The 21618-nt window shown below is 50.7% G+C and overlaps 1 protein-coding gene across 1 annotated transcript; it reads left to right on the top strand.

Moving 5' to 3' along the window:
* Nucleotides 1–4330: 4330 nt before the first annotated feature.
* ESYT1 (extended synaptotagmin 1) lies at nucleotides 4331–18907 on the top strand. Its single transcript, XM_070410020.1, has 31 exons — nucleotides 4331–4823; nucleotides 6252–6293; nucleotides 6482–6616; nucleotides 6737–6810; nucleotides 7166–7238; nucleotides 7377–7466; nucleotides 7621–7676; nucleotides 8070–8193; nucleotides 8282–8458; nucleotides 8581–8663; nucleotides 9204–9252; nucleotides 9381–9467; nucleotides 9565–9657; nucleotides 9881–9952; nucleotides 10171–10257; nucleotides 11712–11861; nucleotides 12189–12344; nucleotides 12469–12645; nucleotides 12804–12886; nucleotides 13002–13050; nucleotides 13151–13240; nucleotides 13361–13456; nucleotides 13756–13827; nucleotides 13932–14018; nucleotides 16095–16235; nucleotides 16355–16509; nucleotides 16615–16713; nucleotides 16796–16927; nucleotides 17005–17110; nucleotides 17532–17581; nucleotides 18064–18907. Exons 1-31 carry the CDS (start codon nucleotides 4434–4436, stop codon nucleotides 18101–18103), a joined length of 3315 nt encoding a protein of 1104 aa, XP_070266121.1. The 5' UTR covers nucleotides 4331–4433; the 3' UTR covers nucleotides 18104–18907.
* The last annotated feature ends 2711 nt before the right edge of the window (nucleotides 18908–21618 follow it).

Genomic DNA, 21618 nt, shown 5'->3' with positions numbered 1-21618 from the left:
CTTTGTACTTAAACAAAACTGTGAAGTGATCTTTTTTGCCTCACTTCATCATAGTCACTGAGTGCCCTTGTCCTGTGTTGGTGTTTTGTGAGATTGTGTCCAATAGTAGAGCACTATTTCCTACCTATGAGCCCAGGTCAGCCCCGACAACTCTGAAGCCTAGCTGTGTCAGGCCAGTTCGTAAATGTCAGGAGCTGCTTTCCTCTTTCTCACCTAAATCATTACAAATAAAAGAATAATTATGGTTCCATTAATAATAGAATTTGGTGGAATCCAAACTGAACATGAGTGCGTAGTAAATGTTGATTAGTGCATTCATGTTAGAGAAATCTCTAGTGATATACCCAAGAGGTATGTTTTATTAAAAACATAAAAATATGGAAGACTCTTATCAACAGTAACACAAGGACATATTAAGTAATATTGAAAGTGTAACTTGGATTGACTAAATCCAAGGGGTCAATTTGTATCAATTTGGTTGACCCTCTAAAGAATTGGTTGTGTCCTGGCTGGTGTGGCTTAGTTGGTTGATGCATCATCCTGTGCACTGAAAGGTGGCAGGTTCCATTCCTGGTCAGGGAAACAAAACAAAAAAATTGCTTGAGCCTGTCTGAGGAATAAATTCAGAGATCTACATTAGCAATAATGAGAACAACACAGGAACAATGAGAGAACAACACAGGACTTCTAATTGGCTAAAAAATATTTGTCCTTATAGTATGTCAGTTCATAAATAGTGAGAGCCTGCTATGTTCTAGGCCTTTCTAGGAGCTCCATAAGGATAACAGAACCATAGGCATGCATTGTAAATATAGCAGTTCTTCCATGTCTGTGAGTGAAACAACTCCTAAGGTATTGTGCATTCTTCTAAATGTGATTTGTAAAGAGGCCGCTGGCAAACCAGTGGAGGAGCTGAAAGAAATTGATAAGAAAAGACTGAGGGGAGACCCAATAGATAACTTGGAATATCTGAAGGGCTGCCCAGTGGAGAAAAAGGTCCTGTTTTGCTGCATAGGAAATAAACAGGGAGGTCTAGATCAGTGATGGCGAACCTTTTGAGCTCGGCGTGTCAGCATTTTGAAAAACCCTAACTTAACTCTGGTGCCGTGTCACATAGGGAAATTTTTTAATATTTGCAACCATCGTAAAACAAAGACTTATATTTTTGATATTTATTTTATATATTTAAATGCCATTTAACAAAGAAAAATCAACCAAAAAAATGAGTTCGCATGTCACCTCTGACATGTGTGTCATAGGTTCGCCATCACTGGTCTAGATTCTTATTGAGTATTTAAAATTTAAGGCAAGGCACTTTAATTGCAACATCTAATTGGCACAACACGATGGGTATTATTCTCATACCCATTTGGCAGAGGAGAAAGCGGGTTTAAAGAGGGTTAATCATCTCAGGGTTCCACAACTAGTGTGGTATGGAGCCAAGTTCTAATGTAGAGTGATCCAACAATGGGACCACTACTTTGCTATAACTTGCTAAGAATAATACAGAGGAAATTTCCTCCAATTCATCTTGTGAGCTGGGACCAGATGACCACATTCAATCCTCTGCCTCCTAGGCTAGTGTAGTTTACATATAAATGCAGATTGCAAATCCAGGAAGTCTCAGCCCTCTGGCTCACTTAGACACTCTAAAAAAGTGACCATCATTTTCCCTGTTACCTTTTATTGCTTATCACCACCAGGTGGCACCTGAGCAGCAGAATTGTCAGTGGGCGGGGACCCAGCCTGTTGACTAGCTCTGGTGCCTGCATTGCAGCTGCTGATTGTTTGGCCCCTGAGCCAGCTGGAAAGAGACCTTCCTAGGATGAGTTTTTGTGCTCCATATACCATCTTCAGTAGAAGGGTCTGATAATCTAGACCAGCGGTTCTCAACCTGTGGGTCGCGACCATCGGAAAACACATAGCATATCAGATATTTACATTACGATTCATAACAGTAGCAAAATTACAGTTATGAAGTAGCAACAAAAATAATTTTATAGTTGGGGGTCACCACAACATGAGGAACTGTATTAAAGGGTCTCGGCATTAGGAAGGTTAAGAACCACTGATCTAGATGGTGAGAAAGGGGATGTTTGAAAAAGAACCTCCTATCTCCCGGCCTAAGGGACTTCAGTGCTTGGCAAATTTCAGTTTATAGGGAGGTTTTCCTATAAGGAACTTCATCCATTTTTCTCCTCTAGTTCTGCTTCGTCAGTTGGGGAACAGATCACTCATACCTCCTCCAAACTCCTTGAGCTCCTTTTCTACCTGCTCACTTCTGAGAATATGGAGAACATAGGAGGCAAGTAGAAAATTGTTTCTTATATAGTTCTGCAAGCTGGATGAAATAGTCTAGATAAGCCTCAGAGAAGTAGAGAAAGGGAAATGAGAAATTTTTAAGATTGGGCAGGAGTAGGTTTTAGCAGCTTTGATGAAACATAGCCTGATGAAATCTATGCCCTGCAGAGCCAGATAAAATGTATGAGCTGCAGACCTAATCTTTCCTCAAAGATCAACCCTAGTTCCTCTATTGCACCAAACAGAGTAATACAACACGCTCCACAAACACTGCATTAAACACTAACCATTTTATGACCAACCCTTCCCTCTAGGGCTTCCAGTTAGTCCAGTTTTTTGTGGGGTTTTTTTTTTTTTTTTTGAGAGAGAGAAATATGTTTTTATTTATTTTAGAGAAAGAGGAAGGGAGAGGGAGAGAAACATGGATCAGTTGCCTTTTGTATGTCCCTCTACCCCAACCTGGATATGCACCCTATATGTGCCCTGAGCGAGAATCAAATCCACCATGGGATGACAATCAACTGAGTGCACCAGCCAGGGCCAATTAGTCTAGTGCAGTGGTCAGCAAACTCATTAGTCAACAGAGCCAAATATCAACAGTACAACGATTGAAATTTCTTTTGAGAGCCAAATTTTTTAAACTTAAACTATATAGGTAGGTACATTGTTATTAACTTAATTAGGGTACTCCTAAGCTGGCCTTTGCTAAAAACGTCCTCAATCTGATTGAGGTACGTTCGCTGAGGTCGACCCCTTCCAACTCTCCCATCCACACTCGTCTTCTAGCCAGTCTCACTCAACTCCTGCAAAAATTGCGCGCGCCTCCCCCGCGCCGCATCGCCCGCCCGATAGACACCCCCCACTTCTAACGCCACTTCTTCAAAATAGACTCGCCCAGGCCGAAAACCGACTTCTGCACATGGGCCACGAAGTTTCAATCGCACTGCACGTGTGCACCCGCATGTGGTGTTTTGTGGAAGAGCCACACTCAAAGGGCCAAAGAGCCGCATGTGGCTCTCGAGCCGCAGTTTGCCGACCACTGGTCTAGTGTCTAAGTCCCCAGACAACACCCTCTAAATCCAATTAACTAGTGATAGTGGTCATCATCAATGTACCTTGCATTTCCCCTTCCTACACCTGTACACAGTACAATGTAGAACTGCATTAGTTCTACATGTGACTGTGTCCCAGATCTCCCTTCTAACTCCGGCAAGTGAGAAATAGAATCGTCTCATTACTCTTCGTTTCTTATTTTCATGTTAACCAGTCGTCAGGGTCTGGAAATGTAATCATTTCTGCTGCAGCTGAGCCTCCCTCCCCCTTTTTGGAGTCGATTTAGTTTTAATCAGCCATCTATGCTAGAACGGACTAAATAACTCTTGGAGATTTCTAAAAAGAAAGGCTCACTTCCTATTCACCCTGCTTTCTTCCCCCCTCCTCCCTGAAGACTGGCTTATCTCAGCCCTGTAATTCTCGGATTCTCCAGTTTTCTCTAGCGTCTGCCGGAGGGCTCAGGACAGGACAGGCGGGGTAGGTCATGGAACACTTCCATTCCAAATAGGGTAATTTCCTTTCTTGTTTTAAGGGCAGCCAGAACATATGGAAGGAAAGTGCCTAGGATATGAACACCAGGGAAAGCTGACAGACGAACCTGTGGGAATCGCAGGCCAAATCCTGCCAAACCGAATGGAGTGGAAGGGAATCCTCACTCCTCTCGGAAAACCGAGGAACTGGCGGTGCGGCTCTGCCCGCGCCATACCCCGGGCAGCCCAGCCCCGCGGCGGGGAGTCCGGGCCCGCCTCTCCGGTTTAAATGGCACACCATCCCGCCTTCCCCTCCTGGCCAGTCCAGCGCTGCTCCTCAGCCTCTTTCTTCCCTTCCCGCCATCTCAGACCGCCCCCTTGGCACTCTGGCCCAATCCGGGAGGTCCTGCCTCCCCGGAGCCTGGCCCTTCCCGGCGGAAGAGGGGCGGGGTTTGGAGATGCCGACTCCACCTCGGTCTCTGCGGCGCGGACCTACCCTAACCATCAGGAGGGAAGGGCGTGGCTTGGAGTCCCCTCCCTATCTGGGGGTTTACGGTTTGCTAGGGGGGCAGCTCTCTGGGTCCGCAGGGTCCTCCCAGAGGAGGCACCATGGAGCGCTCCCCGGGAGACCGCCCCAGCCCCAGCGCCCAGGACCAGCCCTCGGCTCCCTCCGACCCCCCGGGCCAGCCCCCGACTGCGCACTCGAAGCCGGACCTGAGTTCTGGAGACCAACCTGCCGGCCCAGGCGCGGCGGGCGAGGCCCTGGCGGTGCTGACTTCGTTCGGGCGGCGGCTGCTGGTGCTGGTGCCGGTGTACCTGGCGGGGGCCATGGGGCTCAGCGTGGGCTTCGTGCTCTTCGGCCTCGCCCTCTACCTGGGCTGGCGCCGCGTCCGCGACGGCAAAGAACGGAGCCTGCGAGTGGCGCGGCAGCTGCTGGACGACGAGGAGCGGCTCACGGCGGAAACCCTGTACATGAGCCATCGGGAGCTCCCTGCCTGGGTGAGCGACCCTCCAGCCCCTCGGCGGCCGTGCTCCCCACCCTCTCTCCGCTCCCCACCCGGGACCGTGGGCCCGCCCGGACGCCCGCTGCCCGCCCCCTCGCACGCCCCGCTCCCGATCCTGCCGCGGAACCAGGGCTTCTCTGCGCTCGGGCAAGAGCAGTGCCCACGCCGCCGTGCCTCTCCCTCCCTCCGGGGCACCCCTCCCGACTGGCCCCTGGGCATCCCCATTCCCACAGCCGCTCAGAGGGCTTCCTTCGCTCTCCTGTCCTCGGGGATCCCCCACCCACACCCCCCTTTCAAAGCTGTAAGGTTCTTTCTTTTCCTGCTGTCATCCCGGGGACCCGCGGGGACCCAGCCCCAGGCGCACTGCCCTGAGGGGCTGGGAGGAGGCGGAGAGGAGGAGCGAGCCCCAGCACCTGGCCGGACCCTCCGGCGTCGCCACCTTCACCCTCGGGCAGCCCGACCGCAGCGCAGGCGGATGCGGGCTGGAGGGCGGGGGTACCGGGAGGGGGGCAGAGCGGCTGCTGCAGTGCCCGCAGCCCGCACTCCGCCGCCGGGCAGCCCCACCCTTTTCCGGACTGTAGACTGCGTCTGCTTGAGGCCCAGATCCTCATCTCTTTGCCCCTCTCCGTCGGTGGGGAGCCTAACGCCTTCTCAGGCCTTTCAGAGACCAGCCCGTTACCCAGCCCCTGCTCACCCCTCCTGCCTGCTCCTCCCAGCAGAGGTGCCCGAATAGAGGGACAAGGCGGGAGAGAGGAATCAAAGCTGACACCAGACCGGCACCGCCATGGTTCCCCGGACTGGAGAGGCAGAGGGGAAGAAATGGTCCCTGGGGACACGTCGCCCAGGCAGCCACTGTCCTTTGTTCCTCCTGCTCTTCCACATGGAAACTAATCCTTCGGAAGCACTACCCCAGCTCCTCCCCCAGCAGGAGCACAGGTGCCCTTTCCCATCAAAGGAGTCACACTGATGAAAAGAAATAAAGAAAAAATAATAATAAAGGCCAGGGCCTCAGCAGCTCTTCTGGTCCCTCCCTGACTCAAGGAACTGCTTCCCTTTTCGCATTCCCGGCAGAGAAGTCCCAGTCAGAGAGGAGGGCAGGCTGCACAAAGGACCCAGGCCTTCTCCAATCCCAGGATTTCTTTCTCAAACTCTGACTTGGCAGGACCTCCCCCTCTAGAAAGAATGTGCCCTTCTCACTCCTCTCGGCGGCCCCAGCAGCTGTCCTTTCACCTCCCTGAGTCAGCCACGAAGCGACTAAGTGAGGCCCACACCCCGGAGCTCCTCTTGTCGGAGGCCTCAGTGCCCCAAACCCTGTGGAGGAGGCCCTGCACACTGACCTTTCCTCCCCTCTCTGAGCAGCCAATCCCAGCACCTTAGTAGGAAACCACAGGCGTGTGCTCAGGACTCTGTCTTCCCCCTCCAGGTCAGCTTCCCAGACGTGGAAAAGGTTGAATGGCTAAATAAGGTGAGGGTTGATGGTCTTCATTTTTACTTTTCCTACGTGGTGAACTGGTCCCTTCCTCTTGCCATCCTCTGCCACACTTAGTCCTAGCCCCAGCCCAGTCCTCAGTGCGCCCTGGGGGTTGGATTCTGAAGGAATTTGTCCTTAGAGGGAGGACTGGGCTCCTCTATGACCGGCTCCCTCTCTCCCAGATTGTGGCCCAGGTCTGGCCCTTCCTGGGACAGTATATGGAGAAGCTGTTGGCTGAAACTGTGGCCCCATCTGTTCGAGGATCTAACCCTCATTTACAAACATTTACATTCACCCGGGTGGAACTGGGTGAAAAGGTATGTGTGTGAGAAGGAAAGTGATGGGAGGAGAAAGTAACAGGGAAAGTGGGAGGTCCGGGGAGCTTGAGCTACTCCTCCCCCTCCCTTCCTTTCTCTCAAGAATTCACCTCTCTCTAGCCACTGCGCATCCTAGGAGTCAAAGTTCATCCGGGTCAGAACAAACAACAGATCCTGCTGGACTTGAACATCAGGTAACACCACTCACCACTCTCCCATTTAACGGGATCCTGGTCACGCAGACTTTATTTTATTTATTTCTTTATTATTTCTTTATTGATTTCAGAGAGGAAGGGAGAAGGAGAGAGATAGAAACATCAATGATGAGAGAGAATCATTGATTGGCTGCCTCCTGCACACCCCACACTGGGGATGGAGCCTGCAACCCAGGCATGTGCCCTTGACCGGAATCGAACCTGGGCCCCTTCAGTCCGCAGGCTGATGCTCTATCCACTGAGCCAAGCCAGCTAGGGCGATCACGCAGACTTTATGCCCCTGCCCCCACGACAGCCGAGTGCTAACCTTTTTGTTTTCCTCACCAACCCCCAGCTACGTGGGCGATATACAGATTGATGTGGAAGTGAAGAAATATTTCTGCAAAGCAGGAGTCAAGGGCATGCAGGTGCGGCCCACAGTAGGGAGCCCTGGCCCTAAGTTTCCTCGGATGTGGGGATGTGGGAGGTCGGAAGAATCAAGGCTGGGGAAGTGTGGGGAGGGAAGGCCTTTTCTGAGGAAAGGCTTTGATCTTCTCTTGTCCCAGCTTCATGGTGTCCTGCGGGTGATTCTTGAGCCGCTCATAGGAGACCTTCCGATTGTGGGGGCTGTGTCAATGTTCTTTATTCGACGCCCGGTAAGGAGAGATGTTGAGGAAGGATGGGGAAGAGAGGATTGGGAGGGGGAGGGTGGCCAACTATGGGGAATGGAGGTGGGAACTGATAAGAAGACTGAATTCTGGCAACTGCTGGGTGGGTCTGACCGTGCCTCCGCGTGCTCTTTTCTTCCAGACCCTAGATATCAACTGGACTGGGATGACCAACCTGTTGGATATCCCAGGACTCAGGTATCAAGGACTTACTGAGCACCTGCTAAGTGTGGCAGCCTGCCTGGGGTTTCGGAGCAGTAAAAGATGCAGCCCTCCAGGAGCCTGGAGCCGCTGGGGAGATAGGACAGATGGCCCTGAAAAGATCCTGCTGTGATTTTCCTTCTGTGGGGAGCAGGCATTTTGGTAGAGAATGAAGAGCGCTGCACACTGTTCCCGGGCGAAAAGAGGAAGGAGAGCTGGGGTGGCGGACAGAGCCGTAGGTGGGAAATTAGGGAAGGAGAGTGGCGAAGAGAGTTTCAGGAAAGGACTTCCTTCTGGCTTTAGGCCTCTTGGTTGTGGGAGACATAGTTGGGGTCAGGGCTATTGTCAGTTTGAGGCCACCCTCACCTCCTTTTCCACTCCCTGATGCAGCTCGCTCTCTGACACCATGATCATGGACTCCATCGCTGCCTTCCTGGTATTGCCCAACCGATTACTGGTGCCCCTGGTGCCTGACCTTCATGATGTGGCCCAGCTGCGCTCCCCTCTTCCCAGGGTATGGCCTCTCTCTCCTTAAATAGAGCTTTCTCTTAGGAACCCTGTGCTAGGCCCTTAGTTTCTCACCATCTGATTCCTACCCTCAGGGCATTATTCGGATTCACCTGCTGGCTGCTCGAGGATTAAGCTCCAAGGACAAATATGTGAAGGGCCTGATTGAGGGCAAGTCAGACCCCTACGCAATTGTGCGAGTGGGCACCCAGACATTCTGCAGTCGTGTCATCGACGAGGAGCTCAACCCGCAGTGGGGAGAGACTTACGAGGTGGGAGAGCTGGGGAATGGGGCTGTGTGGAAGGGGGAGGCCTCGGAAGGCTGCGGGACGGCGCTGAGGGCTGAGCCTCACAGCTGCAGCCCATGAGACCCTTGTTCCTCTGTGCTCTTCAGGTGATGGTACATGAGGTCCCAGGCCAGGAGGTGGAGGTGGAGGTGTTTGACAAGGACCCAGACAAAGATGACTTTCTGGGCAGGTGAGACTCTGCCTATGTTAGGATTCTAAAGCCCCAGTGCTCGCAGGGTCACAAAGGTAATGATAGTCCTTTTCTTTAAAAAATGTTTTAAATATTTATATTGATTTCAGAGAGGAAGGGAGGGAGAGGGAGAGACAGAAACATCAATGATGAGAATTATTAATCGGCTGCCTCTTGCACGCCCCCCCCCCCACCGGGGATTGAGCCGTCAACCTGGGCATTTGCCCCCGACTGGAATCTAATCCAGGACCCTTCAGTCCACAGGCCGACGCTCTATCCACTGAGCCAAACCATCTAGGGCTACTTATAATCCTTTCCCAGGCCTGGGAATTGTGTATCGTTTTCCTTCCCAACCTCCCATCCCTTACCCCCACCCACACACAGGCACATGCACGTGTGCGCATGCACACACAGTCCTCGCCTGAGTATAAGGAGAAGGGAGTCAGATCTGCCAGTTATTTCTGGGTCAGTGAGTGGAGGACCAGTGACATGCTACTAATTATGGGCCTCCCCTCTCCCCTCTCCCTTCCCCCCTCCCAGAATGAAGCTGGATGTAGGGAAGGTGTTACAGGCTGGAGTCCTGGACAATGTAAGTTAAGAAAAGAGGAAGGTGGGGTGGTCTCACCCTTACAGCAGATGGTAGTTGCTACATTGGTGGGGCAGAGGCTGGGTGCTATCTGATCTCAGCTATGCCTCACTCCCTTCTACTTCCTTCAGTGGTTCCCGCTACAAGGCGGGCAAGGCCAAGTTCACTTAAAGCTAGAATGGCTGTCACTCTTGCCGGATGCAGAAAAACTGGAGCAGGTAACCCACATGGGAAGCAGGAAGTGGCAGGGGAGAAAGTCATCTGGAAGTACAGGGAACCTCGGGGACCAAGGTCTGACTCCTGCCACCCCTGCAGGTTCTGCAGTGGAATCGAGGCGTCTCCTCCCAACCAGAGCCCCCATCGGCTGCCATCTTAGTTGTCTATCTGGATCGGGCCCAGGATCTCCCTGTGAGTGTGGCTTCTGAGAGCAGGTGAACAGGGAGCCTTGCAGGTAGCCTTCCCACACCTGCCCCTGCCCCTGCCTGCTTTGCTCCAGAAGAAGCATCATGTAACACAAGGGTTCCAAGGAGGGGTGAGAGCATCTCAGAGAACAGCTTCTGACGGGAGCCCACCTTCCTTCACGGAAAGAAAAACACCCGTGATGGTGACTTCTGCCTTCTGCCTCCCACAGCTGAAGAAGGGGAACAAAGAACCCAACCCCATGGTACAACTGTCAGTTCAGGATGTGACCCGGGAGAGCAAGGTGAGGCCAGGAGAGCATTGTGGGAAGAGTCATTTGGCTGTGGGGCTGGGGCAGGACTGCTCTTGGGATGGAGTTTCCCCTTTGGAAAGCCTGTAACGGTAAGGGCTTTCTTGAGAAACAGGAATGGTACTGTGACATGTCTCTTTAAAAAAAATTTATTGGGGTGGCTTTGGTTAATAAAAGTGGTGGCCTGTACCCTTAATGCTGCACATCTCCAGGCTGTCTACAACAACAACTGCCCAGTATGGGAGGAGGCCTTCCGGTTCTTCCTGCAAGACCCTCAAAGCCAGGAGCTCGATGTGCAGGTGAGACAGTCATCTGTTCTGCCTTCTCAGATCTGTACCATTTCTTCTCTCCATGTTCTCCTTTGATCTCTATTTTTAATCCATCTATCTAGATTCTACCTCCTCTACTCTCTACTGTCCCCCATTATATCTAGAATCTTGTTTTTATCTTTAAATTCTTTATTAGTTAAGGAATTACAAATGTGTCCTCATTCCCCCCCATTAACCCCCAGCCCTCCCCCCCCCCCCCCCCCCCACCACCACCACTCATGCTGTCATCCCCCTGTTGTCTGTGTCCATTGGTTTGGCTTATATGCATGCATACAAGTCCTTTGGTTGATCTTAGAATCTTTTTTATAACTGAGAATTGTGCACTTAAAATGAGTGATTTTTATGGTATATAAATATGTAAATTGTGCTTGAATTTAAAAAAAAAGAAAATATTGATTACCTATAAGGTACCTAGTATTATTATTGTCTGTTGTTAATCCTCACCTGAGGATGTTTTTTCCATTGATTTTCAGAGAGAGTGGAAGGGAGCGAGGGAGAGAGGGGAGAGACAGAGAGACACATTGACTGGTTGGTTCCCGAACCTGCAACCTGGGCTTGTTCCCGGACCAGGAATCGAACTGGTGACTTGTTAGTGTATGGAACGATGCTCAACCAACTGAGCCACACCAGCCAGGGCACTTAAAAAAAAGAATTGCCCTAGGTGGTTTGGCTCAGTGGATAGAGCGTAGGCCTGCAGACTGGAGGGTCCCGGGTTCGATTCCAGTCAGGGGCACATGCTCGAGAACCAGTAGGGGGTGTGCAGGAGGCAGCCGACTGGTAGTTCTCATCATTGATGTTTCTATCTCTACCTCCCTCTCCCTTCCTCTCTGAAATCAATAAAAATGTATATTTAAAAAAAATTTTTTTTGACTGGGGATCAAACCCACAACCTTGGCATATCAGGATGATGCTCTAAGCAACTGAGTCACCCGGGTCACTTGCTGGGCTAGGTACCTGGTATTTGAAAGGTCAGAGGGAAAGCGTGAAAGACTGCCTGCCTTCATGAAGCCTACCAGCTAGTTTCATAGACAAGACATACATATGTGAAGTCACCCAAGGAGGAGTAAATATGGAACAGTGGGAGTAAAATACCCACAGTATAGTGCTAAGATGGCCAGAGAAAGGTACAGAGGCTGAAGTAACTGAAGATTCTGTGGAGGAAGTAGAATTTCATGTGGGCCTTGAAGGATAAGTAGGATTTAAATAGGCAGGGAGGAGAATGAGAACTTTCCAGGGAACGGCAACAGAATGAGCACAGGCAGAAGGAACCATGGAGTGGGCAAAGGACTGTAAAAAGATGGCCCAGGGCAGAGCAAAGGGTCTGTGATTGGCACCGAGAGAAGGAAGCTGCTGCCATATAGTTCCCCAGGGGGCCTCCCTTTTTCCTAGTGTCTTCACTGCATCTCCTTCTCCTGCGCCTGTAGGTGAAGGACGACTCCAGGGCCCTGACTTTAGGGGCATTGACCCTGCCTCTGGCTCGCCTGCTGACTGCCTCCGAACTCACCCTGGACCAGTGGTTCCAGCTCAGCAGCTCTGGCCCAAACTCCAGGCTCTACATGAAACTGGTTATGAGGGTATGGAGGTGGGGAGCGCTGAGGGTGTGGCAGGGTCTTGTAGATTCCTTGGTATTAACGGTAAGGAAGGGGGAGGCTGCTAAGATTAAACGAGCTAGTATCTGTGCAGATGCCTAGCAGGCACACAGAAGAATGTTTGTAAATCTAACTGGGGAAGACATGGTGTAGGAATAGGATGAGTGTGGAGGGAACCCCATAGAGATGAGCCCAGAAAGATGGGACCTGGTTTCCCCATTATAGCCCCTGCTCTGCCCCCCAACCCCCACCTACCTGCCTGCTGGGGGCTAGCCGCACGTCTCTGATTCGGCAATAACCCTCCCCTCCCAGATCTTGTACTTGGATTCATCAGAAGTGCGCTTCCCCGCTGTGCCTGGTGCTCCTGGCGCTTCAGACCTGGACAGTGAGAGTCCCCAGACAGGCAGCAGTGTGGACGCCCCACCTCGACCCCAGCACACCACTCCTGACAGTCACTTTGGGACTGAGGTGAGCCTCTGTTTGGGAAGGAATCGGGTCTGTGTGCCCACCCTGTGTGTGCAGAGCCGGTTTGGGGCTGGTTCCGACAGGTTTCTCTCTGCCTGCCATCTGGCGCCTCCATCCCTTTCTGCAGAATGTTCTTCGGATCCATGTGTTAGAGGCCCAGGACCTGATTGCCAAAGACCGCTTCCTGGGGGGATTAGTGAAGGGCAAGTCGGACCCCTATGTCAAACTGAAGCTGGCGGGACGGAGCTTCCGGAGCCGTGTTGTTCGGGAGGATCTCAATCCCCGCTGGAACGAGGTTTTTGAGGTCAGAATTGAGTGGTGAGGACTCCTCCCAGTCTGGCCGCACTCCCCCCGCTCTGAGAGTGGTCCCAAAGGCTCTGGGTTCCACTGGCTGGCTGGATGGAGAGGTTCCGGTCACTGGGAGAAGAATCCCCTTTTGTCTGCATTCTTTTCTCCCACTAGGTCATTGTCACATCAATTCCAGGCCAGGAGCTCGGGATTGAGGTTTTCGACAAGGACCTGGACAAGGATGACTTTCTGGGCAGGTGAGAGAGCGGCAGTCCAGCAGGGGAGGCAGGCTGAGCCTCTGGAGGCCTCGGAAATGTGGCCTCGGGGAGACAGAGTCTTGGCTCTGACCTCCTGGCTTACTGGTTTTTACAGGTGTAAAGTGAGCCTCACCACAGTCCTCAACAGCGGCTTCCTTGATGAGGTGAGCATGGCATTAGAATCAGCACTCCCTCCTGATCCTGACCCAAGTCTCACTCTCACAGTCCCTGCACCCGCGAATGTAACCCTGCCCGCTTCCACAGTGGCTGACCCTGGAGGACGTCCCATCTGGCCGCCTGCACTTGCGTCTGGAGCGTCTGACCCCCCGCCCCACTGCTGCCGAGTTAGAGGAGGTAAGGAAGGCGACGGGAGGAAGGAGGGGCCCCGATGGGTCAAGGTGGTTTTAAGGGACACTTCTATACGCCAGGCCCAGGGTTTAGTCACCACCCCCAACCCCTGTGTGTCTCCCCCAGGTGCTGCAGGTGAACAGTCTGATCCAGACTCAGAAGAGTGGAGAGCTGGCAGCAGCCCTGCTGTCCGTCTACGTGGAGCGGGCAGAGGACCTTCCGGTGAGACCCCCCACGCCCCATAGCTCCCTGGCCCTCCCCGAACCTCCCTCAGGTTTGGGTGCTCCTGGTGTATTTAGAATAACAGTAAATTCTAAATTCCTCTCTTTCCCAGGGTGGTGCTGGGGTAGGAAGAATTGTCTGACCAAGGAGGGTGGTGGCTGTTAAGTGATATAGGGACATAACTGCTGGCTATGGATATAACTTGTGAGAGGAGGGGGGAATCTGCCTAACTCGCTCCCAATTTAATATTTATATCAAATACTAAATATTTAATATTTAACACAATATTCTCTTTCTAGCTCCGAAAAGGCACCAAGCCTCCCAGCCCTTATGCTACTATCGCTGTGGGAGATAATTCTCATAAAACTAAGGTATTAGGAAGTGCTGCAGGGATAAGAAGGGGGTGGGGGAGGTGGAGGGGGAGAGGAGTAGAGGAGAGACTATCAACCTCTGCTCATTCCCCTCATCTCCACAGACTGTTTCCCAAACCTCAGCCCCCATCTGGGACGAGTGTGCCTCCTTTCTCATCAGGAAACCAAGCACTGAGACCCTGGAGTTGCAGGTGCGATAAATTCATTCTACAAACATTTGCAGATTCCCGTGATGAACCAGGCACAGGCACAGGGCATTTTGAGACCAGTGTTCTAAGCCCTGAGTTCTGGAGCCTCTGGGCGCAGGGCATTTAGAGATAAAAGATCTAGGTCTTATCTTTATGGAGCTCACACTCTCTTTTGGAAAAAAAATAACCAGAGAATACTTCCAGACTGATAACTGTTGAAATAAAAGGCACTATGGGAGCGCAGGGGGGGGGAGGGGGGGGGGCAGAGATGCATCTCACTCAGACTAGCAGAAAAGGTGGAGGCAGTAAGAAAGGCATCCATCCTGCCAGAGATGTCCCCTGAGCTTAAGGATAAATAGGCTCTGGCCAGGAAAAACGGGCAGGAAAACTCTTCAGTCTGAGAAAAGACTGGAGAAGAAAGAAGGCAAATTATAGAGAGGCAGGCAGGGAGCAAGATCATGGAGGCTGTTGAGTATTATGCTAAGAATTTGGATTTTGTCCTAAAGGTATAGGGAAACATGTGAAGGAATGAGAGGTGACATATCCAGGTTTGTACTTGAGGAGCAGGATAAAGAATGGACAACCCTGGAGACAAGTAGATCGGTTAAGAAATTAGAGTAACTGAAGCAAGAAATGACAGAGGCCGGATGGTATCTGGTGGTTGTTTTGACATGGAGGGGGAAGGAGGAGCAAGGTACAGCCTCGTTGCTAACTCCTGGTTTCTTAGCATGGGTGGCTGGGTGGATAAAGGTGCCATTGACAACACAGTGAGTGCACAAAGGAGGAGTTTTTTAATTTGAGATCTCAGAGAGCCATCTAGAAGGTCCATCTATGGCCTGTTCTGATGTTCTTCCCTTCCCTTCTTCTTTGAGCATCATGAGCAAGCAACAGGTGGCCACTGCCATCATGAGTGTGAGGGCACCGTAAGGTGTATATGAAAAGACCAGGGATGGGCATGCCGGGCACTGCAGCTACGAAAGGGCAGATGCAGGAGTCAGAGCTCTTCAAAGGGCCTGAAGTGTAGCCAGGGCAGTGAGACACTCACCAGGAAAGAATGGGTTACAGAGACCAAAGGAGGAGTGTTTCAAAAGACAGGAAGTGGCCAGATGTTGCTGAGAGGTAAAATTAGATTATGGCAAAGTATTCATTGACTTTGAAAACTAGGAAGTCACTGATTATTGCAGCAACTTCAGTGGGATAAATGGAGTGGAAACTAGGCATCAGTGGGTTGAAGGGTGAACAAATGTGAAGATGATGGGGGGTGGGGCCAGGGAAGGTGGGAGGTAATATAGGAGTGCTGCCGAAACCGGTTTGGCTCAGTGGATAGAGCATCGGCCTGCGGACTGAAGGGTCCCAGGTTCGATTCCGGTCAAGGGCATGTGCTTGGGTTGCGGGCACATCCCCAGTGGGAGATGTGCAGGAGGCAGCTGATCGATGTTTCTCTCTCATCGATGTTTCTAACTCTCTATCTCTCTCCCTTCCTCTCTGTGAAAAATCAATAAAATATATTTAAAAAAATATATATATAGGAGTGCTGACTCCCTCCTCATGGAGCAATTAGATACCTTCGAAAGTTGATAGGAAAATAATGTAACTATTCACAACACGAGCAGAGGTAGAGATGTAAATGAGCTCAGTTCCTCATCTTACATAGCAGGGAATCAGTGGATACCAAAGTTGGCAAATCATGAAGTAGAGATACAGGCATATTAATAATTAGAATTATGTTCAAACAAAGGAAACTGGGAGGTTTTGAATGTTGTTAATATTTGGAGTATGAAAATAGGGGTAGGATGGGCAGAAAACATTTACTTTGAATTTAATTCAATTGTTGCTGTTCTTTCCTCCTCCCTGTGCAGGTATTACTGGTATAGTGTGTAAAAGCTTAGGAAGTAAAGATAGTATCATCTACTCTGGTTAAGAAAGGCAGGGAGGTAGAGGGACCTACAGCTGTTACCAGGGCTTCCTTGCCCTTCACAAAAGGGAGTCTCTCACCAAAACCACCCGAGTGCAAGCGTCTGGGCCTGGAACCCTCGGATTTAATCTTCATCTTCTGATCACAGTGCTGTTGCTCCACAGGTTCGGGGTGAGGGGACTGGTGCGTTGGGCTCATTATCCCTGCCGCTCTCGGAGCTCCTTGGGGCTGACCAGCTGTGCGTGGACCGCTGGTTTACACTCAACAGTGGTCAAGGGCAGGTGCTACTGAGAGCACAGCTGGGGGTGAGTGCCAGGCAGCGGTGAGCAGGAAGGGGAGGGTGGGCGGGAACAGAGGGCTGCATCATCATAGCAAGTGAGTGGAGCAGAACTCTGCCCAGCTCACAGCTTTCTTGACCTCCCAGATCCTGGTGTCCCAGCACTCCGGAGTGGAAGCTCATAGCCACAGCCATAGCTACAGCTCCTCATCTGTGAGTGAAGAACTGGAGCCCTGGGGGGGCCTGCCTCACACCCCCTCCTCAGCCCCAGAGCTGCGGCAGCGCCTGACCCACGGTGACAGGTGAAGGGCTGGGGTGGGATGATGGGATGCATCAGGAATATACAGGGTGAGCGACAGGCTCCCTGGGCACTGCCTTCTCCCGGACCTATGTCCATCTCTCCACAGTCCCCTCGAGGCTCCAGCCGGGCCTCTGGGCCAGGTGAAACTAACTGTTTGGTACTACAGTGAAGAACGAAAGCTGATCAGCATCGTTCACAGTTGCCGGTGAGACCCCATCCGTCAGATCCTCCAAGTTCTCTCTGTCCCCCCCTTGTGTTGCCTCATCACCTTGATCCTCCTGTTGCAGGTCCCTTCGACAGAATGGACGGGATCCCCCTGACCCCTATGTGTCACTGTTGCTACACCCAGACAAGAACCGGGGCACCAAGAGGAAGACCTCACAGAAGAAGAGGACCCTAAATCCTGAATTCAATGAACGGTCAGTCAGTGGGCAGTCAGGTGGAGAGATGGCAGGCTCGAGAAGGACACCTGCCCTCATACCCAGTCCCTCCCCAGGTTCGAATGGGAACTGCCCCTGGATGAGGCCCTCCGGCGAAAGCTGGATGTCTCTGTGAAGTCTAATTCTTCCTTCATGTCAAGAGAGCGTGAGCTGCTGGGAAAGGTAAGAGCAGGGGTCCTCAAACTTTTTAAACAGGGGGCCAGTTCACTGTCTCTCAGACCATTGGAGGGCCGGACTATAGTTTTAAAAAAAACTATGAACAAATTCCTATGCACACTGCACATATCTTATTTTGAAGTAAAAAAACAAAACAGGAACAAATACAATATTTGTATTTGCATGTGACCCACGGGCCGTAGTTTGAGGACCCCTGGGTAAGAGGGTGAGCATGGGCAGGGCAAAGGTGAGAGAAGCTGCTGTATCATGGCTGTAGTCCCTGCTAGGGAGGAAGCACGCCAAGTGACATTACTTGATAGGTCACCCAATCACCTCTGCACTGGTTTGGGACCAGGAAGTGTGACGATGGGACGTAGTCTCTGGAGCTGTCAGAATAACATCTTGCCTTGACCATCCTCCAACACAGGTGCAGTTGGACCTCGCTGAGACAGACCTATCCCACGGTGCGGCCCAGTGGTGAGTATCTGACGGTTGGGGGATGGGCCTAGATACTAAGTAGGAGAAATCCCAAACAGGACGGGAAAAAAGGATGCAAACTGAGCTGAGAACCGTTGGTCCTCTGAAGTATAAAAGCTCTGAGATCCTGTCTCATTTCTAAGACACAAGAGTCAACTTTATTTATTTTGTTTTGTTAATCTTCACCCGAGGATATTTTTCCCATTGTTTTTTTTTAGAGAGAGTGGAAAGGAGGATGGGAGAGGGAGAGAGAGAGGTAGAGAGAGAAACATCGATGTGAGAGACACACCAGTCTGCCGCCTCCCACACATGCCCCAACTGGGGCAGGGGATCAAACCTGCGACTCAGGTGTGAGCCCTTGACCAGAAATTGAACCTGAGACCCTTCATTATAGTGCATGGGCCAATGCTCCGGCCACTGGGCAACACTGGCCAGAACAAGAGTCACCTCTATGCCTGAGTATTCTCTGCTTGCTCCCACAGGTATGACCTCCTGGATGACAAGGACAAAGGCAGCTCCTAGGAGCAGGGGATTAACAGCCTCACTGCGGTCTCTCTGCCTTGCCTCCTGCCGCATCACCGCCTCGATGTGATGAGCCAAAAGCTAGGGCCTGAGGCAGAGCCTGTGCCCTTCGGCCCTCTTACCTCCCAGGCCCTTAGGGCCTTTGCCTGACCAAAGAGGGGAACCATATGTTACCCTTTCTTTACTGCACGGCCTTTATCCTTCTGGGCTCCTGAGGCAGGGACCTGAGCTGGCTATTTCCTGCTCTGCCTGCAAAGTCTCCTTTCTGCCCAGCTCCTCAGGGCCTTCTGTACCTGTGCCTGGCCACTGGCAGCACTAGCAGTGGCATTAGCTTATGCCAAATACATTTTCAGAAAGACCTTTCAATTGAATGGTCATCTTCTTCCCTGTTGTCAGCAGGGAGGGAAAACACATGGGCAGGGAAGTGGATAGGCTGACCTCTCAAGCTCTGAGCCTCTTGGACCACTGCATGTAGCGAATGTATAGCAGCCCAGTCCCACGTGCATTTCTGTCCCCACTTCCCTCAAGCCTGTCCTGAACAGGACACCTGCTACGATGACTGGGGCCAGCCAGTCTCCTGACTCCACTTGGGAACTGGGGACACTTGGATGCTACCCAAGCCTTCAGGGAGCAGGCAGCACTCTGGGAGCCTCTAGCAGGGGCCTTGGAGGCCTCAGAACAGCAGGGCCAATTTTTTTCCTAGATGCCTAGGCTGTTGACTCTCTGACTAGAATTGAATCTCGTCATTTTGCACCAGCTCTGCCAACTCACTGTATCTTACATTAAACATTTATATTCAATCCAGCTGTGTGTGGCTCTTTTCCTTCAGGACAGGGAAGCCAGCCTACCAGTTAGAAGTTAGATGCTTATTCCAAGTGTCAAAAGCCTTTATTCGAGTCTACAGATCATGTCAGTTTACTTACTGGTCAGAACCTACTGTGGTTGCAGCCACAAGAATGTTTCTGTTGAGAATGGTCAGGGGGCTGCCTGTAGTAGCTGCTGCTGCGTTTCTGGAGATTCATTCCCGTCACTGTGATGCAGTGTGCTGCCCACCCAACTTGTCTGCTGACCATTGTCTCATGGGCTTTCCAGGAAAGGGATTCCCAAACCCTTGAGCCTGGGTGCTCTGCCTCAGCACAGGCTCACAGTGTCCCAGTGGTATGTTTCCCTAAAACCAAAAGACTTCAGCCCAGCCGTTGGGCAGTGAGATGAGTAATTTCTACCCGTTCAGATCTACTCACCTTGACCTCTGCTTTCGGGACCCTTCCTGGAATGCAAGCTGTAGTGGCTGTGCTCCATCTGCTCTGCCACCCACGTGGAAGGAGCATGAGCTGGAGGAGGAGTGAACTACTGAAACGGTCGCTGCAATAGGAAAATTTCATCTCTGGAAGGATGCTGTCCACTGGGAGGAGAGGAAAGGCTCGGTGGGGGTGGGGGGTGCGCAAAGAACTAAACTCAGTTCCACAAGTTCAACTGCACCTGCCCAGCAAAAGCTGCTTAGACTCCATGCCATCTACCAGCTCAGCCTCTGTGTTATTTTTCAGTAACTCCTTTGTAGTCGTTACTGGTCCTGGACAGACGAACTTGTATTTCTAAGGACTCTGTCTTATATTCAGTACTGGGCATGTGGCCCAAGGCCTCCCGTTCTAGCTGGCTTCAGCTAGTACAACCGATGATCTGGCAGTGTGTGATTTTAAGAAGCACCTTTGGCCTAGTTCATCACCAAGTAATAAACATTTCCAGAAAACGAGAGGACATGGCACAAACTCTCCCATTCCAGAGGGTCCCTACTCTCCCAGCTTTTTCAAGTTCAGGACACATAAGGGAGGGAGTATTGATCTACATATTAAATACAATGTTAAATACATTGTTGCATTTATATTTATAAAGATTAAACAAACTAAGGGTCATTAATCACAGGAATTAACTGTACTGTTATTTCTCAAACAGCTGGCCTTCCTCACTGGCATATGTGATGCCCTCCTGTTCCAGAGAAAGGCAGATACAGTTGCATGTGGGTGCACTATAATATAAATACTACCCTCTTAGAATGTGGCTTTATTGGTCTAGCCAATAGCCATTCCCCCTCCTCTATATACAGAAAAACCCAGAGCATTCCTTGTGACAGTGTGCCAGCTCCAAGGGATTAATCACAATTATTTTTGCTATATAGTCACTTTCCCAGCTTCCCCTGCAACTGTCTCTGTGACCCAGCCAGGACCAACAAGATGTAAGAGGAAGTCAGCTGGGAAGTGGAGTATCAACAGAAGAGAGCCGTCATTGCCCGCTTTCCTCTGCAGCAGAAGTAGCTGAAGCTGCAGCAGCCTTCTTTAAGGCCACGAGGTCACTGATGCAAGGAGGAAAAGCTAATGTGATTACAGGAGTACCTATTTTATAAATTAGCATCGTATTGTAACCTGCATTTTTCATTTAACACATAAGCATTTTACACTTCATTAAATATTCTTTGAAAATATAATTTATAATGGTCATGTATAATTCCATAGAATGATTGCACCATAATTTAATTGATTCTCTGTCAGAAATAAAGGTATTTCCCGCCTTCCCCAGTGTCCCCATGGCTAGAGCCGGATATCATGGGATCATCTCCCCTTTTGCGCTACAGGCTGGCCTTCCAGTCACCTGCCCCAGGTATTTACTCATCACAACTTACAAAGAGGCACATAGTTTTCAAGTCCTTTAAGAGCATGACTGGCTTTCTTAAATCCCATTCCCATAAGATGCTATAGGGCAAGATGCTTGATTCTGTTTTGACCATGCTAGTCACTGTCCTCCAAGAGTGAAGTCTGATGGGCGTTGAAAGCTGCTCTTTCCAGGCTTGAAGAGCAAGAATCTTATTAGTAAGTGTATTCTCTGCATGTGGTCAGCATCACAGTGGAAATCAATGCTCTCTTTCTCTGAAAAGTAATCGGGGTTAAACTGAACCACCCCCCACCCCACCTGCAGAGTTCTGATTACCATGGCATCCATTTGTAAGGCTGATGGCCAGTGGGTAGCTTTATTTCTGTGAAACTGTTGGCTCATATTGAGGTCAGTTCTGGCTATGACCTTACCAGTATACATTCGTGCCCACTAGGAACCGACCAGCCCAGTATTGTTTAATGGTGCTTCCTTTACTTTTCAGTTGACTTCCATGTCATCACAAAGGGCATTTGCATTGAGTGTGTAGTCTGTGGTATATGTATAACTTTCGTTACACAGCTAATGTATTGGTAACTTTTAGTAAGTGTCAACACGCTGCAGCTGATACTCTAGTCCTTGCTTAGTTGGAAAGCCAGGTATGAAAGTATGGCATGTAGTGAACACTTTCTTCTATATCAGTGGTTCTCAACCTTCCTAATGCCGCGACCCTTTAATACAGTTCCTCATGTTGTGTTGACCCCCAACCATAAAATTATTTTCGTTGCTACTTCATAACTGTAATTTTGCTACTGTTATGAATCATAATGTAAATATCTGATATGCGTTTTCCGATGGTTGCGACCCACAGGTTG

Source organism: Myotis yumanensis, unplaced genomic scaffold, assembly GCF_028538775.1.
Source record: "Myotis yumanensis isolate MYYU_CA2020_CCGP unplaced genomic scaffold, mMyoYum1.0.hap1 SCAF_3, whole genome shotgun sequence".
In the NCBI taxonomy this organism is placed as follows: domain Eukaryota; kingdom Metazoa; phylum Chordata; class Mammalia; order Chiroptera; family Vespertilionidae; genus Myotis; species Myotis yumanensis.
Note: the sequence above shows the minus strand (reverse complement) of the source record. Positions and strands in the feature narration are given on the sequence as shown.